The sequence below is a fragment of the Molossus molossus genome, unplaced genomic scaffold, assembly GCF_014108415.1.
Source record: "Molossus molossus isolate mMolMol1 unplaced genomic scaffold, mMolMol1.p scaffold_m16_p_2, whole genome shotgun sequence".
NCBI classification, from domain to species: Eukaryota; Metazoa; Chordata; class Mammalia; order Chiroptera; family Molossidae; genus Molossus; species Molossus molossus.
The window spans coordinates 10,305,440-10,322,434 of record NW_023425355.1 but is presented as its reverse complement, the minus strand read 5'-3'; the positions used below and the strand labels follow the sequence as shown (position 1 = coordinate 10,322,434).

Below are 16,995 nucleotides of genomic sequence, written 5' to 3'. Positions count from 1 at the left end.
GGAATCAGAGCAAGTGAGTGCTTATAAATTCTTACATGGGGATTGAAACATTTGAGGGAAGTGAAGAGAATATAGGTGGTATTTGAAAGAGAATTGTGCAGACTTGTGTTTTATTCTGGCTCCTTAAGAAAATTAACTACAAGGCAAAAAACAAACAAAATGGAGACAGGATCTAAGATGACCTCATAGAAGATGAAGCCTCAGAGTTCATTGGTAACTAAAGGGAGACCTTACAGTTTCAGAAACCAAAAAGGCAAGGACCTATAAACAAGCCTAGAAAAAATTGTTTGTTACTGAGAAACTATATGGTATCATAGCTTCCTTTCTCTTTTCACTATATAAATCCTCTTATGTTACTGTTGAATTTTTAGGGAAAGATGTAGATGGGGTGAATGGGTGTGAGGACATGAAAAATTCTCTATATAGTTTTTAAGCTTTATTATACTTAACCAAATATAGTTTTTATTCTAAAATTTCTTCTAAGATTTACCATTTATATTTAAAATGACAATTTCTTCGGCTATTGTGTACCATGAAAGGCAAAATGGGAATGTACTTGGGAAACCATAGTAAGACAAACACGAAATCAGGTTTCTGGGATTTAAGAGAAGAGTATTCTTAATGCTTTGCGGTAGTGAACGTGAGTTCACAAAATCATGAAATATATAATGAAATTTAGACTTCTCACAAGGTAGAATTGCTGTGGTATGTGCACCTTGTTTTATCTCATCTTAGTATTCATGGTTTAACTTCATGATGTAGGTTTCACTTTTAGGTTCTAAGAAATGAATCTCTTATTTTATGTTTTCCAGTGAACATCACCTCTGCCAGGCAATTAACGGGATGCAGTCGCTTCAGCCATATTTTTCCTTCATCTGCTTACCAGCACATTAAGATGCATAAGAGAATTCTGGGGCACTTGTCATCTGTCTACTGTGTAGCATTTGACCGAAGTGGGAGAAGAATTTTTACAGTGAGTTTAAAATTTGTAATACTGTGCCATATTAGGGATTGAAGCAATGGAAGCTAGACTTCATGACATTGAATCATGCTTTTTTTTTGCAATTTATCCTTTTGGACACATGAATATAAGGAAAGATGAATGGAAATTGAAAATCTTTTATCATTCTGTATAAGTAAATGAGTGTGAACTATAATGTCCTCTATCTTTAGGGAAATCTAGTTTGATAAATTTTCAGAAGGGCTTATAATCTAGAGGTGGTAAATTTATGTGAAACAAGTTTTATCTAGTCAATTTCATTCACATTTTAGCAAACATTTATTAATACGCATTTTCCATTTGTCACTTAGTGTAATTGGTGTCAGTTCTGCTTAGTTAATGATCACATCATCCTTATGGTCGAATAGTTGAACTCTACTACACACTTAGTAATGATTACAGTTATTCCATATATCTTTCTTTGATTTTAGTAGTAGTTATTTTGAAAATTGGGTTTTCATTAACCAGATCATACTGTGTGATTTTGAGTACAAAATTGTAGCACACTAATATTTCCAAGAAAAGGTTTATAAGTCTCATTACTTCAGTACTAAGTTAACATAAAAGTGTAGATAATGGCCTAATCTTATTTTTAAATTTCCATGCTACAACTAAGGAAGTGGTTCGTATTTTGAGAAGTTAAAACCCCTTGGAGTTCATTACAGACTCTTCCATTGACATTTTCATGACTGACTCCAAATGCATCACACAAGTATTTGTTTATTGATGATCACAATGAGGAAGATTCGCATCTTGCTATAAACAGATAATTATTAAATAACTTATTTTTCATAATGGAGAATTGCTTTTTACTATTTTTAAAGTTCTTTTGAAATTCTCAATAGGAAGTTCAAAATATTTACACCACAGATTATCAAGAAAAAGCCCCATGCTTACCAAGAAATGCATGTAGACTTTAGGTTAAATTTTTAAGTATTTGTAGAAAACATATTCAAGCAATTAAGAAATAAGGGTTGTTAGGCCTAAGGAAAGAAAGAATGGCAGAGATATTTAATGCAAAATCACGCACAAGTGAGCTAATTTTTTTTTTTTAATCCTCACCTGAAGACTTTTTTTTTTTTTTTGATATTTTGTTCAGATAGAGTGGGAGGGAGAGAGACAGAGAGAAACATCGACGTGAAAGGGACACATCGAGTGGCTGCCACCCACACGACCCAACCAGGGCCGGGGACAAACTGCAACCGAGGTACGTGCCCTTAGCGGGAACCGAACCTGGGTCTCTCTGGACCGCAGGCCGACACTCTAACCACTGAGCCAAACCGGCCAGGGCGCTAATTTTTTTTTTTTAATTGTCGAGATTGGTAGCAGTTTTGAGGAGCTCTTCACAAATACCATTGTCAATTTGGACAACACTTTGTCAGTGCTATCATTTGAACATCATTTATATTTACTGCTGGATCCATATTATATGGAGAAAAGAGACGGAAAAGTAAAAGCTTAGAAATAACTTAATAAAATCTTCCCTTTGTCTCTCTGGCTTTTTGGGGAAGGGGAAATTTCTGCTTCATTGTAAATCTTGTCTTTTCATCAGGGTTCAGATGACTGTTTGGTGAAAATTTGGGCAACAGATGATGGACGCCTCCTTGCTACACTTCGAGGGCACTCTGCTGAAATTTCTGACATGGCTGTTAACTATGAAAACACTCTTATTGCTGCAGGCAGCTGTGATAAGGTTGTAAGAGTGTGGTGTCTTCGAACTTGTGCTCCAGTTGCAGTCCTTCAGGGACATTCAGCTTCTATTACTTCCATACAGGTGAGAACAATGAAAAGATAACCTTAACATATGCGATAAGGATGAGAGTTCTCTTGTTTTTGTTTCATTGTGTTGATAATATTATAAAGAATGGCCAACAGAAAAATGTTGATCTCGTAACTTTGTTCCTATCCTGTAACAGGAGTTTTTTTACGTTCCTGTTTCATATAAATCTCTTCCTTGTAGAAATAAGTAAAAAGATTTTTCAAATGTAGTGTGAGACATCTTGTTTGTTTCACTCACATTTATTAAGAAGGGGGAAGATTGTAAATGCCTCAAGGAGCAGTACTAATACCTGTTAGTCGGGATATTAACAGGTTCTAACTTGAATATTGGCATACTTTGTGTTAACATTTAATCCCAGATGTTTTTCAGTCAGATTTAGAGAGAGAGAGAGGTTTCTTGTTAGGCAAATTTTTATTCTTAGTTTCAGCTTGGTATTTCACATACAGTACATTGACTTTTTAAAAATACTTGATCATATAATATTTTTACCAGATGTTGGTAGGGGAAATCCTGGATACCTCAAAAGAACTTTTATTTAATCAGACTAAGCTGAACTTTTGTCCTGTCCTGTGTTGAGAGCAAAATAGAGGAATCCGTCTGAAAAGGTCTTTCATAGTTTGGTCAAGGAGACCACTTCTGTGGATGAGATGATTACTCCCATTTACTTTGTTCTTTAGTTGCTTATAAGTATACCGGTCATTTTGTGGGTGTATTATTTAAATAATATATTACCTGTTTATGAGGAGCTAGCAAGGATTGGGTTCAATGTAGTATGTTGAATTTGAGAAAAAAAAATCATGTCAAATTTTTGATCAGTTGAAATTATTTCTTGGATTTTGTTTTGAGAGATTACCAGGTACTTTTGGTCCCACCATTCCATATGAGAATGTTATTTCTGGAATTTGGAAGTACTCTCATGTAACATACAAAAAAAAGGACTGTTTATACTGAAAATGTTTATGATACTGTTCGATACCTTCATAGTTTCATTTGCTAGTTTCTATCTCATTTTGTTTACATGGGAGAGTGCCCTGGAGATCTATGAGACCTTCTCTATCACGTTTTTTCCTTAGTGATTGTGTCAAGTCTCATGGCTTTGAATTTCATCTGTAGGCTGATGACTCTTAAACTTATATTTCCATCTTGGGACCTGTCATTTAGCTCCATACTTGTATATTCAACTACTCACTTGGCATCATCACATGAATGTTTACTATGCATCTCAAAGTCAACATATTTAAAATTAACTTCTGTCTTCCTTCTTCATATCTGACCCTACCAAAGCTTTCCACATATAAACAAATGGCAGTTTAATCCTTCCAGTTGCTCAGAGTAGTCATTCCAGACCATTTTCTTTCTCTTACACGCCACGTCTAACTTGTTAGCAAACCATGTTGGCTCTACCCTCTGAATATATCTAGAATCTGACAAATTCTCATGACCTCCATCATACTACTGTATTTCAATCATCTGTGATGAGATGATTGAAATAGACTTCTCACTGATCTTACTTCTTCTCTTCCCTTTCTCTTACCACAATCTAGCTTCTGCATAATAGACTGAGTGATTTTATTTATTTTATTTTTTTAAATATGTTTTTCATTGATATTTTTTTAGAGAGAGGAAGGGAGAGAGAGATACAAACATCAATGTGAGAGAGAAACATCGATCAGCTACCTCTGCACGCCCCTCACTGGGGATCGAGCCAGCAACCTGGGCATGTGCCCTGACCAAGAATCGAACTAGGACCTGTCAGTCCATGAGATGATGCTCAAGCCACTGAGCCACACTGGCTGGGCTAGACTGAGTGATTTCATTTTTTAAATCCTCACACGAGGATATTTTTCCATTTATCTTCAGATAGAGAGGGAGGGAGAGAGAGAGAGAAAGAGAGAGAGAGAAACACCAATGTGAGTGAGAGACATCGATTGGTTGCCTCCTGCATGACCCCAACCAGGGCCAGGAACCGAACTGCAACTGTGATATGTGCCCTTGACTGGAATCAAACCCGTGACTCTAGTCCCTAGGCCGATGCTCTAACCATTGAGCAAAACTGGCCAGGGCTAGACTGAGTGATTTTAAAATGGAAGTTAAATCATATGACTGATGTTCAGAACCCTCAATAGCTTTTATTTATTTATTTATTTTTATTTTTTATTTTTTTATCCTCACCCGAGGATATTTTTCCATTTTTTGTACAGATAGAGTGGGAGGGAGAGAGAGGAAGGGGGAGAGAGAGAAACATCGACGTGAAGGGACACATCGAGTGGCTGCCACCCGCACGACCAACCAGGGCCGGGGACAAACTGCAACCGAAGTACGTGCCCTTAGCGGGAACCGAACCCGGGTCTCTCCGGACCGCAGGCCGACGCTCTAACCGCTGAGCCAAACTGGCCAGGGCCCTCAATAGCTTTTAAACTCAGAGTTAAAGCCATAGAAAATCTGTTTTTAAAATCATTTTTCGTTTTTCAGTTATAGTTTGCATGCAATATTATATTAGTTTCAGGTGTACACCCCAGTGATTAGACATTACATAACTTACTAAGTGATCATCCCAATAAATCTCATACCCATCTGATACCATACATAGTTTTTAAAATATTATTGATTATATCCTCTATGCTGTATTTTACTTCCCCCTGACTATTCTATAACTACCAATTTATACTGCTTAATTCCTTCACCTTTTCCACCCATTCCCTCAACCCTCTCCCATCTGGCAACTGTTTATTTTGTTTTTTTAGATTCGGTTATTGAAAGATATGTATTTATTGTCATTTCATTGTTCATATTTTTTATCTTTTTATTTTCTTAAGAAAGACGCTTTAATATTTCATGTAATAATGGTTTGGTGGTGATAAACTCCTTTAGCTATTTCTTATCTGGGGAGCTCTTGATATATCCTTTGATTCTAAATGATAGCTTTGTTGGGTAGAGTAATCTTTGTGATAGGTTCTTTTTTTCCATCACTTTGAATATTTCTTGCCAGTCCCTTCTTGTGCTGTTTCTAAGATTCTCTCTTTGTTTTTAACCTTTTGCATTTTAATTTTGATGTGTCTTGGGCTGGGCCTGTTTGGGTTGATCTTGTTGGGAACTCTTTTCTTTAACAGGTTAGGGAAGTTTTCTGTCATTATTTTTCCAAATAGGTTTTCAGTTTCTTGCCCTCTCTTCTTCAGGCACCCTCATAATGTGAATGTTGGTACACTTGAAGTTGTCTCAGAAGCTCCTTACACTATCCTCATTTTTTTTTTTTTATTCTTTCTTTTTTTTTTTTGCTGTTCTGATTGGGTGTTTTTTTGCTTCCTTATATACCTATATACCAAATTGCTGATTTGATTCTAGGCTTCATCTTCTCTACTGTTGATTCTCTGTAGATTTTTCTTCATTTCAGTTTATCCTTTATTTCTGACTGGTTCTTTTTTATGGTTTCCATGTCCTGTTTTTATGCTGTTGACGTTCTCACTAAATAAGTTCACCTAATCTTCCCCTAAGTTCATTGCACATCCTTAAACCAGTTTTTGAAATCTGCATCTAGTAAATTGCTTGTCTCCATTTTGTTTAGTTCTTTTCCTGGAGTTTTATTCTGTTCTTTCATTTGGGACCTGTTTCTTTGTCTCCTCATTTTGGCTGCCTCCCTGTGTTTGTTTCTATGTATTAGGTAGAGCTTCTATGTCTCTTGGGCTTGGTAGAGTGGTTTGATGTAGTAGGTGTCTGTAGGGTCCAGTGTCACAGTCTTCCTGTTCACCCAAACTGGGCATGCCAGGTGTGACAACCCCCCTGCTGAGTGAGCTGTATACACCCTTCAGTTGTAGTTGAGCCTTGATTGTTGTTGGTACATCAATGGGAGAGATTTACCATGAGGCTGATTGGCTACAAGGATTGGCTGCAACCACTTTGGAGATCAGCTGGGCAGGGTCTCACCCTATGGAGAAGGACTTACATCAGTAAGGTTCTGGTGCTCACTGATTCTGCCCCTTGAAGATGTCTCTTATGGAGGAGGTTGGGTGGAGCTTTGACATGGTCTAAAACTGTTTACCAGGTACACTGGCTCTGGGGATCCCAGCAGGTACAGGTGTTCTGCCCAGGGGTACTTGACATGAGCTACAAAGTGATCTGCAGATGGCTGCTACTGTGCTGGACTTGGAGGTGCCCAGGATGGGCCATACTGCAAACCAAGGCTGGCTGCTGTTGATAGTGCTAGGCCTGGGGTCACTCAGCAGTATGCTGCTATCTTTATTATAAGTACTGGGCAGGCAAAAGCCAGATGCTACTTGTTTGAGAGACGTTAGGGAAGTCTGAAGCATGAGCCAAGGCAGGCTATTCAAATGGAAAAGCTACTGGAAACATCTTGAGTAGGCTGGCAAGTTGGGTGGGGCTGGATATCAGGGAATCACCAGGGTGGGGCAGACAGTGATAGCCAGGTTGATGGAGATTCAGATATGGTGCTGCCTGCTGGCTCTGTGGAGGGAGGGCTCAGAAAAGGAACAATGACCTCTACTAGCACTTCTGTCTGGGAGAACGCTGACCCCATCCTCCCAGCTCTCCTCCTGATGCCAGACGCTTCAGTTCCTCCTGTATGTCTCTGCTGCCTTTCAAGCTGCTGGCCCAGTGCTGGAGCTCAGAGGGAGTGAGTCTGAATAAGTCTGTGCTCGGGCCCTTTAAGAGGAACTTCCTGCGACTCCAGAAATCCTTCCTCACACTCAACCACAATCCACACTGTATTTTTGTTTTTGTTTTAATTATTTTTATTGAATTTATTGGGATGACATTGGTTAATAAAATTATAGGTTTCAGATATACAGTTCTAGAATACATCATCTGTATGTTGTATTGTGTGTTTACCACCCCAAGTCCAGTTTCTTTACATCACCATTTATCCCCCTTTACCCTCTTCTACCTCCCCCCACACCCCTTTCCCTCTGGTAAGCACAGTAATGTTGTCTGTGTCTATGAATTTATTTTTTTAGCCAGAAGTTATGGGTACTTCTCTTCCTGGCACTGGAACCCTGAGCTGGGGCACCTGGTGTGTGGCTGAGATCCCTCCTCCTCAGGGGGACCTCTGCAGCTGAGATATCGCTCTTGATTTTTTTTTTTAATTTTTCTTTACTGATTTTAGAGAGAGGAAGGGAGAGGGAGAGAGAGATAGAAACATCGACGAGAGAGAACATCGATTGGCCACCTCCTCCATGCCCCCTAATGGGGATCGGGCCCACAACGTGGGCATGTGCCCTGACCGGGAATCAAACTGGTGACCTCTTGGTGCATGGGTTGATGTTCAACCACTGAGCCATACGGCTGGGCCCTCTTGATTTTTATCCACCATACATGATTGTGGAACCAGCCTGTTCTTCATCTCCACCCCTTCTACCAGTGTTGATGTGGCTGCTGCTTTATATCCTTAGTTGTAGGACTTCCGTTCAGATAGATTTCAGGCAATTCTGAATAATGGTTGTTTTGTAGTTTATTTGTAATTTTGATGTGGTTGTGGAAGAATGTGAGTATCACATTGAACTATGCTGCTATCTTTATTATAAGCACAAAGCCAAAGTCTTTATAGTAACACACAAGACCTTACCATCTCAGCCCCTGGCTGTCTACCCTACCTAACCTCTTTCTGCTTGTTTCCTCTTCTCATTCTGCTTTAGCTGCTACCTTCTCTGCTTTTTAAAGACCACTCTAGCTATATTCCTGCCTTTGCTTTTACTGTTTCTTGGCTCTGGAATAGTCTTTCATGGATATTCACATGGCTTATTCCCTCAATTTCTAAGGACTTAGTGCAAATGTTACTTTGTCAGTGCGACCCTCTCTGACCACCTTACTACTCTAGAATTGTAAATTATTCCCCTTACCAGCATTTGGTATCTCCCCTTAATTCAATTTTTGTCCATACTAATGACCACCATTTAGCATGCATTCTATATGCTTTATTTATTCTTTGCTAATTGTCTTTAATAACATTACAGTGTATTATAGTTCCTGTTCCTTTAAAAAGAATTTTTATAAAATGGTATGATGTTAATAGTGATTGATTCTGGGTGGCGGGATTATAATAAGTAGCTTTTATTCTGTTTTTCTATATTTCTTAAATTTTCTTTAATAACTTGGTATTGATTTGTATTCAGAAATGCACATATAAGGGTTTTATTTGTATAATCTCTAACATGATCTCTCATGTAAAAGCAATCCAGTTAAGGTACATTAATGAGCTATATCACCCTTTTTGAGTGATAAATCAGTTTAAATATAATGGGAATAATAACATTTTTAGTATTTCTTCAAACTTAATAAAATTACACTATTTAATATTTACTTGTCTTATTCCTATATATCAGAGATCAGCAAATTTATTGGCCAGTTAGTAAATATTTTAGGCTTTGGACGCCCTATGATCTTTGTTGCAACTACTTAACTGTTGTTGCAGTGCAAAAGCAGCCACAGACAGTGTAAGTTGATGTGTTCCAATAAAAGTTTATTTACAGAAGCAGGCAGCAAGCTTGATTTGGTGTGTGGGCTATAATTTGTAGACTCCTGCTATACGCTGTGGATTAAGCTTTTTAATGGAAGCTTCTCTATCTCAGAGGTGAGGGTATAAGCATACTACTTGAGTACTGGCTTCTTATACTGTACATCAACTATTAATGGATAATATTAATTGATATTTTTTGTTTGGTTTAAACTAGAGTCATTTGAAATTCTGTGCTTAATATATGACTTCTAATATCTATAATGGTAATTTTCTTTTGATTTGAGTTCAGAATTTATTTATATTCTGTGTATCTTGATCTTTAATCTTCATTTCAGTGAAAGGTATATATTTATCTCTATTTGAGATTTTAAAAACTCACAGGTATGCTAGAGACTCTGGTTTGATTTGTACCTTTTTTCCTTTGTCCCAGGCATCACCCAGTGGCTCATCTCTTTCTGATTTTTTTCTGAGGACATGTGAAATACTGAGAATTAGAGCTTGAGAATCCTACATGATAAAGGTCATTCAGGGTCCATCTAGGGTAGAAATCATACTTTAAATTGGCAACTTAAATATACTGTTTTAATCTATTTTTTCCACAATGATATGAACAGAAATTTGACCTAATTTGCATTATCCATTAAAATAGAAATGATTTAAATTCGAAAAGGACTACATTGATACTGTGTTTCATTGAAGTTATAGTTTAAAGCAAAATATTAAAACTCAAATGCTTAGATATTAGTTACCTAATTATTGATTATAGATTTATTTCTGATGCCCTATTCATATGGAACTAAACATTCCATAATTATTTCTATATAAGCATATATTTGGCAGATTTGTAATAGTTTAACTAGCAATGACTTTGTGAGTTTTTTACTCCAATAAAAGTATTGAAGTAATCCTGGCCCAGTGGGTCAATTGGTTGAAGTGTTGACCCATACACTAAAGGTTGTGGGTTCGATTCCTGGTCAGGGCATGTACATAGGTTTTAGTTTCAATCCCAGGTCCGGGTGCATGTAGGAGGCAATCAATTGATGTTTCTCTATCACATCAATGTCTCTCTCTCTCTCTCTCTCTCTCTCTCTCTCTCTTTCTTTCTCACTAAAATCAATGAAAAATATACATCCTTGGGTGAGGACTAAGAAAGAATTGAAGTAATAAACAGAGTGGTATTGAATAATTTTAAAATAATTATTTTTAGGACTAAAATAATTTATCCTAAATTCAATAACTGATTTTTTTCCTTCAGTTTTTTGACATTTTTGTAAGGTATTGATTAATCTGAAATATTTAAATAATGTCTTGAAATTGAAATTTAAAAAAAAATTCTTTATTTTTATTACAGATGTTTCTCTTTTCTTCCTCCATTGACACTCTTCTCCCAGTCCTGCCCCCCCAGCATTATTGTCTGTGTCCTTGTTTACACATAGAAATTGAAATTCTTAAGTGAATTTGTTAAAGTGATTATAATTTTAGAACATGCATGTTTAAAGTAAGTTTAAATATGAAAACTTTCTAATTGAATTCGAATTTTTTTTTTTAGTTTTGTCCATCAACTAAAGGCACAACCAGATACCTCACTTCTACTGGTGCTGATGGAACAATCTGTTTCTGGCAATGGCATGTAAAAACAATGAAGTTTAGGTAAGTTTACAATTGGGTTAGAAATTTGGTGAAAAGTCAAGTACATTAATTTTTCTTTACTACCTTGAAAGTTTCTTAGTAGTATATGTATTTAAGTATATAAATGTATGTGTGCATGTGTGTATATGCATTCATACTACTTCAAGTAGATGTTAGAGATTTTAGAATAAAATTTTTATGAATTTAATGTTGAAAATACTTATTTATACACAAAATTTTGGTGTATGGGTATTTTTTTCCTTTCTTATTCTGGTAAGAGTTTGAAATTGTAATGGTAGTAGTAACATGGTAATTTGTAAAGCTATAATAATAATACTAATATCATAAAGTATATTTATAAGGTTAAGTGCATTTTTAATCTGAATGATGAGACTAGTACTTATTGACTGCTTCAGTTTTGTGGTTTCTATAATATTAATACTAAGTCAGTCAATATCCACTGTGCTAAGGTTCTTGCACATTAAATGAACATGAGGAAAAATAAAAACATCTTTCTTTTCTCTTAGAGATCGCCCAGTTAAATTTACTGAGAGATCCAGACCTGGAGTTCAGATATCTTGTTCATCTTTCAGTTCTGGTATGCGTGAAAATTGAATGTTTTGAATACCCCAAATATTAAATGATTCAGTTATGAAAGATATATTTTTCAATTTTATGGAGAAAAAAATACATATGCTTAAGTGTTAATGTAATCATGCCAAAAATATGAACCGTATTTTATAACAGACGGGCCTTTACGGACTCTAACATGTGATACCTTTTGAGTTTTTTTCTCATTTATAAGTAATATGTTCTTATATAATGCAGAATTTAGTTGGAAAAACAAAGCCTTTCCACCTCTAATTCCACACTAAAATCCTGCCCTGACTTTTCAGAAAACATATACTGTGGCTCCATATAGAAGATACATTTATAATATGTAGACAGTGCTTTTTACTGCTAAGAATTGCTCGCTAGTTAACCTTTTTCTCATGGTGGTAAAATATAACAAAATTTACCAATTTAATAACCATTTTAAAATGTACAGTTCTATGGCATTAAGTATATTCACATTATATTGTATACATGTGCATCATCATCTATCTGCAGAATTTTTTCATCATCTGAAAAGTGTTTTAGTTTTTGCACTCAACACCACTGTAACGAGAATTGTAGATATAGGTCATTTAATAAATAATTTTATGTTTACATTAAATATAAATATAAAGAATTTCTCGAGGCTGTGTTTATGATCCAAAGTCCTGTATTTAGTGTATAGTTGATGGATTTTTATTGGATTAATGATATAGTTGTGTTTTAAATATTTCTCTTTGTTTGAATTTTACTTATTTTTCTCTGAAATGTTACTATATCTGTAGCCATTAGAAGATAACCTTGTGTTTCTTGAAGCTTTTTCATTAATTTAATTTAGCATGTAACTAAGAAAACAACCAGAGGGTTTTTTAAGTTTTTTGGTACAATGTTTGTTTTTCAATCCTCCAGGTGGTATGTTCATTACAACAGGTAGCACTGACCATGTGATTAGAATATATTATTTGGGTTCTGAGATTCCTGAGAAAATTGCTGAGTTAGAGTCACATACGGTAAGAAAAAAAAAAGAAAAGCATAACTGTGTTGCTTTCTTTTTTAACAACCCTGGAGAGTTGGTTTTATTTCTTTTCTAGTCTTTACTCTAATTTAATATAGATCGGTACTGAAACCAAATGGTAAGATGTCCCTTTAGTAATGAAGATCAGTGAAATTTTGGATTTAGTATGGTTATAATATTTAATATAATTTCTATTTGACGATATGGAAAAAGAAAAATACATATATTACAGTGAAAATTTATGAAAATCATCTTTTCACCTGCTGTATTTTATTAATTGTATAAGCAAATGATATATTTAATTATATGTAACAAATTATATATTTGTTCCTTTAATGTCTATGTACTTACTAAAAGATATTAAATACGATTTAGGAAAAAATGCTTTTTAGTGAATTAAGCTTATTGGTCTTAGTATGATTGTTTTCAGAATGTTGGAAGGAGGTAGTAAATGAATGAGAAAGAATCAAGGGGGGGAAGAAGAAGAAAAATTGTTTTTGCAAGAGCCTAGCTCAGAAAAAGTCAGAAACCTTAAAACATCCCCTGTTGACATCAGTGGTGGCTGTTATCATTGGATCAATTATTGCAACAAGTAGTGAGAATCCAGATTCTGTCAGATAAATATTACAGTGACGCCATGGAACAGTGTGAATCATAGATGCATCTGACCATAGAAAGACAGTCCAATAATTTTAAAAATGAAAAATAATTAATAACAAAGATATTTACTATCTGAGCTTTTAAAAATTAAGTTCAAGTGAGTGGTTTTTGAAAATGTGTACAATATTTAAGGGTACATTTTAGCTTTATTATCAAAGATTAAAGAGAAGAAAAATGAATGTTTTTTTTTTTTATCCTCACCTGAGGACATTTTTATGTTTATCTTCAGATAGAGTGGGAGGGAGAGAGGGGGAAGAGAGAGAAATATCTGTGTGTTTCATCAACTGATCACCACCCACAACCTAGGTACGTGCTCTTAGCGGGAACTGAACCCGGGACTCTGGTCTGCAGGCCAAAGCTCTAACCACTGAGCCAGACTGGCCAGGGCAAATGTTTTGGTTTTTACTTTAATCTTCTCATCAGTACAGTACATATTATATTAAAAGAAGATTTAAATAGCAGTATCTAAACTATAAAACCTGAAGAGTGTCAGACAACTCCATTGTAATAAACCATGTGAGAAACAGGAAATGACTGATTTGTTTTCTGAAATTTCTGAAAGAGTTAAGTGGGAAATTGCACTCAACAGCTATTAAATCAGTTCTTTTAAGGTGGTATTTTAGATAAGTGTGCTGTTTTATGAGAAGCATAATAAACTTAATACCTATTCAGAACTATCTGTCTTTTGAGATTATGGTTTAGAAACAGGTTTGCTTATGTCTGGTTTGTCTCAAATTACTACTCCTTAGTTAATGTATTGTTTCAGCCTTCATTACTCTTTTAAAGAAAAATTGAGTTCTTTAAGAAAATTATAGCATTAAAAAATATACTCCATGATGCTTTTGCATGTGAATTTGAGGGGAAGAGTGTTTTATTCATTTTATAAATAAATTCATTCTAATAAAATATATTGTTTTATGTCTTTAGGACAAAGTTGTTGCTGTTCAGTTCTGTAATAATGGAGACAGGTAACTATGTAGTACCTATCTTTGTAAACAGATGTTTGACATATTTTATCTCCATTCCCTCAGAAGTAGCTACCTCTACTCTAGATAATTTATTTCTGTACAGTCACTTAGGCTGAAAGCCCTTGTCTATCCTTGATTACACCCTTACCCCATCCCTCTAAACTCCTATTCAGTAGTCATCATAGGCTATCAGTGCTTTCTTTCTGAATTATTTCTTTTTTGTTTATTTTGCTTTTCCCATTTATGTTATCTCCCACCTTAGTCAGGATTCCATTATTTGACCCATTACCATCAGTTTTCTTCTTTCTTCTAAATGCATCCTGTCCATTTCTGCCAGATCTGCATTGCTCTGTTTAGAAAATTTTAGTGTTACTTCTTGGTCTACAGAATAGAATTCATGTCTTAGTCTGGCATTCAGAACTCTCTACAGCTGGATTTAGACTACATTCTTAATTCATCTCCTATTCCCATATAAATCTTTAAATTCACCCTAATTCATTTAGTCATTGTTCTTATTACATGCTACATAGATCTTCTCATCCATTCTTTTGCTTATACTTCACCTCACACCATTCTTACCCAGAAATGTCATCATGTACCTCCACTTCATTCCTCTTTCCCTCCTTTATCCTCCACCTTCCTTTTGTTCTCCTTACCTCTTGTTTTCCCTCTGCTTCTTCTCTCTTCTTTTCTAAGTCTTGTATTCCTTTTAAGGTTCATGCCCTACCTGAAACTTTTCCTGACTTCTCCAGGTGTTAGCTACCTTGTCTCCTACTGAACATCTGTATCACTGATTATATCTGCTAGTCATATGATATGTATTTTCAATGTCTGTAAAACTCAGAAATTATATAGAGGTATTTGTGTACCCTCTCAAATATCTGATCCTGAAAGGTGATGATCTTTCCTGGAATAAAAATGGACCTAGAATAGATTAAAAATGTAACCGCTTAGCATAACTTGTATCAGTATATTTCTCTATGGACTTTATGTGCGTGGCCACGTTTTATTTTAACTATTTTTGGACAGTATGTGATTGCTATGATGTTTGTTGTTCATCTTTGTTAAATGCAAGAGTAAATAATGGTGGTCTACATGAATGACATCTATAGAGTATTAGCAATGAAAAAAACAAATGATTTTTAAGGTTGGTTTATTGCACTACATTTAGTTACACACTTGAAGATTTGTTTGTCTTTTTCATGCTGGAATAATCTACATTTTTTTAAATTCATTGCCCTTTTCTTAAAGGAGAAACCCTCTTAATTAGTTATGTGGTCAGTAAATACATTGAAAGATGTACAATTTTACTAATAATCAAAGAACTACAATTTAAGATGCCAATCAGAAAGAATATATGCACCCATATGTTTATAGCAGCGCTATTTCCAATAGCTAAGATCTGGAAACAACCCAAGTGTCCATCAGTAGAGGAGTAGATAAAAAAGCCGTGGTACATTTACATAATGGACTACTATGCAGCCATAAGAAAGAAAGATCTCTTGCCCTTTGTGATAACATGGAGTGACTTGGAGAGTATTATGCTGAATGAAATAACTCGAAGACAAGTACCACATGATCTCACTTATTTATGGAATAGCCAGAACAAAATAAGCTGTCGATCAAAATAGACCCAGAGACATGGAAGTAGGGAGCAAACTGACAGACCTCAGAGGGATAGGGGATGGGGGGGTGGGAAGAGATAAACTAAACAACTTGTATGCATATATGCACAACCAATGGACACAGACAGTTTGTGGAAAGCAGGAGGGGGATAGGAGCAGGGAGGAGAGGGTCAATGGTGGGGGGGAAGCAGGGACATTTGTAATACTTTCAACAATAAAAAAAACAACAAGATAATGAAGAATGATATCATTCATTATTGCCAAGGGTTTAGGGAAAAGGGATACTCTTCCACAATTTTGATGAAGTTATAAATTATTTTAAGAAAAGCTTTTCAGGGACATAATTTGGCAGTATGTTTCAAAAGCTTTACAAATGTGTCTACCTTTTGATTCAATATATATATATATATATATATATATATATATATTTGTAGAAAGATGTATATTGAGGTTCATTACATTATTTATGATCACGGAGACTGGACTGGAAATAATATAAATACTCATCATTAGCGTGTTGATTCAGTACATTGTGGTACATCCATATAGTTGAACACGTTAAAAATGATGGTAATTTTATTTTTGTACATGTAGAAATATATCTAAAAAATGTACGTAAGTTAGGGAAAAGCATTGTAAAACATTATATATAGTATAATTTTATTTCCTGTGGGGGAAATATATAACTATATATGTATGGGGAAATATATAACTATATATGTATGTCTTTAATAAAGTTCTGAAAGAATAGAAAAGTATGAACAATGATGCAATTAGTGCTGAATGAGTGTATTTTTATAACAATTTTATTGAGATATTATCCACATAACATAAAATTCAATGGTTTTTAGTATATTCATGGAGTTGCGCAACATTCAACACAGTCAATTTTAGAACATTTTCATCACTTCAAAAGGAAATCTCTTACCTTTTAGCTCTTAGTCCACAGTCTTTTTACACCCCCACCTTCAGCTCTGGGCAACAACCATTATTCACTTTTTGTCTCTAGAGTTGCCCGTTCTAGACATTTCATATAAGTGGAATCTTGTTTTGACTGATTTCTTTCACTTAGCATAATGTTTTCAATATTCATCCATGTTGCAGCATGTATCATTATTTCTCTTTCTATTGATGAATATTATTTGAATGTATGGATATACCACAATTTATCCATTTGTCAGTTGATAGACATTTGGGTTGTTACCACTTTCTGGCCTATTATGAATAATGCCATTAAGATTTATGTACAGGATTTTGT

At 35.1% G+C, this 16,995-nt stretch overlaps 1 protein-coding gene across 1 annotated transcript in view; it reads left to right on the top strand.

The window, feature by feature from the left end:
- The window catches only part of BRWD3 (bromodomain and WD repeat domain containing 3), a 114,175-nt gene that overhangs the window by 41,533 nt on the left and 55,647 nt on the right, over positions 1-16,995 (top strand). The window contains exons 7-12 of the mRNA XM_036270318.1: positions 813-973; positions 2,553-2,774; positions 10,796-10,896; positions 11,403-11,473; positions 12,379-12,479; positions 14,072-14,112. Coding sequence (XP_036126211.1) covers positions 813-973; positions 2,553-2,774; positions 10,796-10,896; positions 11,403-11,473; positions 12,379-12,479; positions 14,072-14,112 — 697 coding nt within the window. The remainder of the gene's footprint in view (positions 1-812; positions 974-2,552; positions 2,775-10,795; positions 10,897-11,402; positions 11,474-12,378; positions 12,480-14,071; positions 14,113-16,995) is intronic.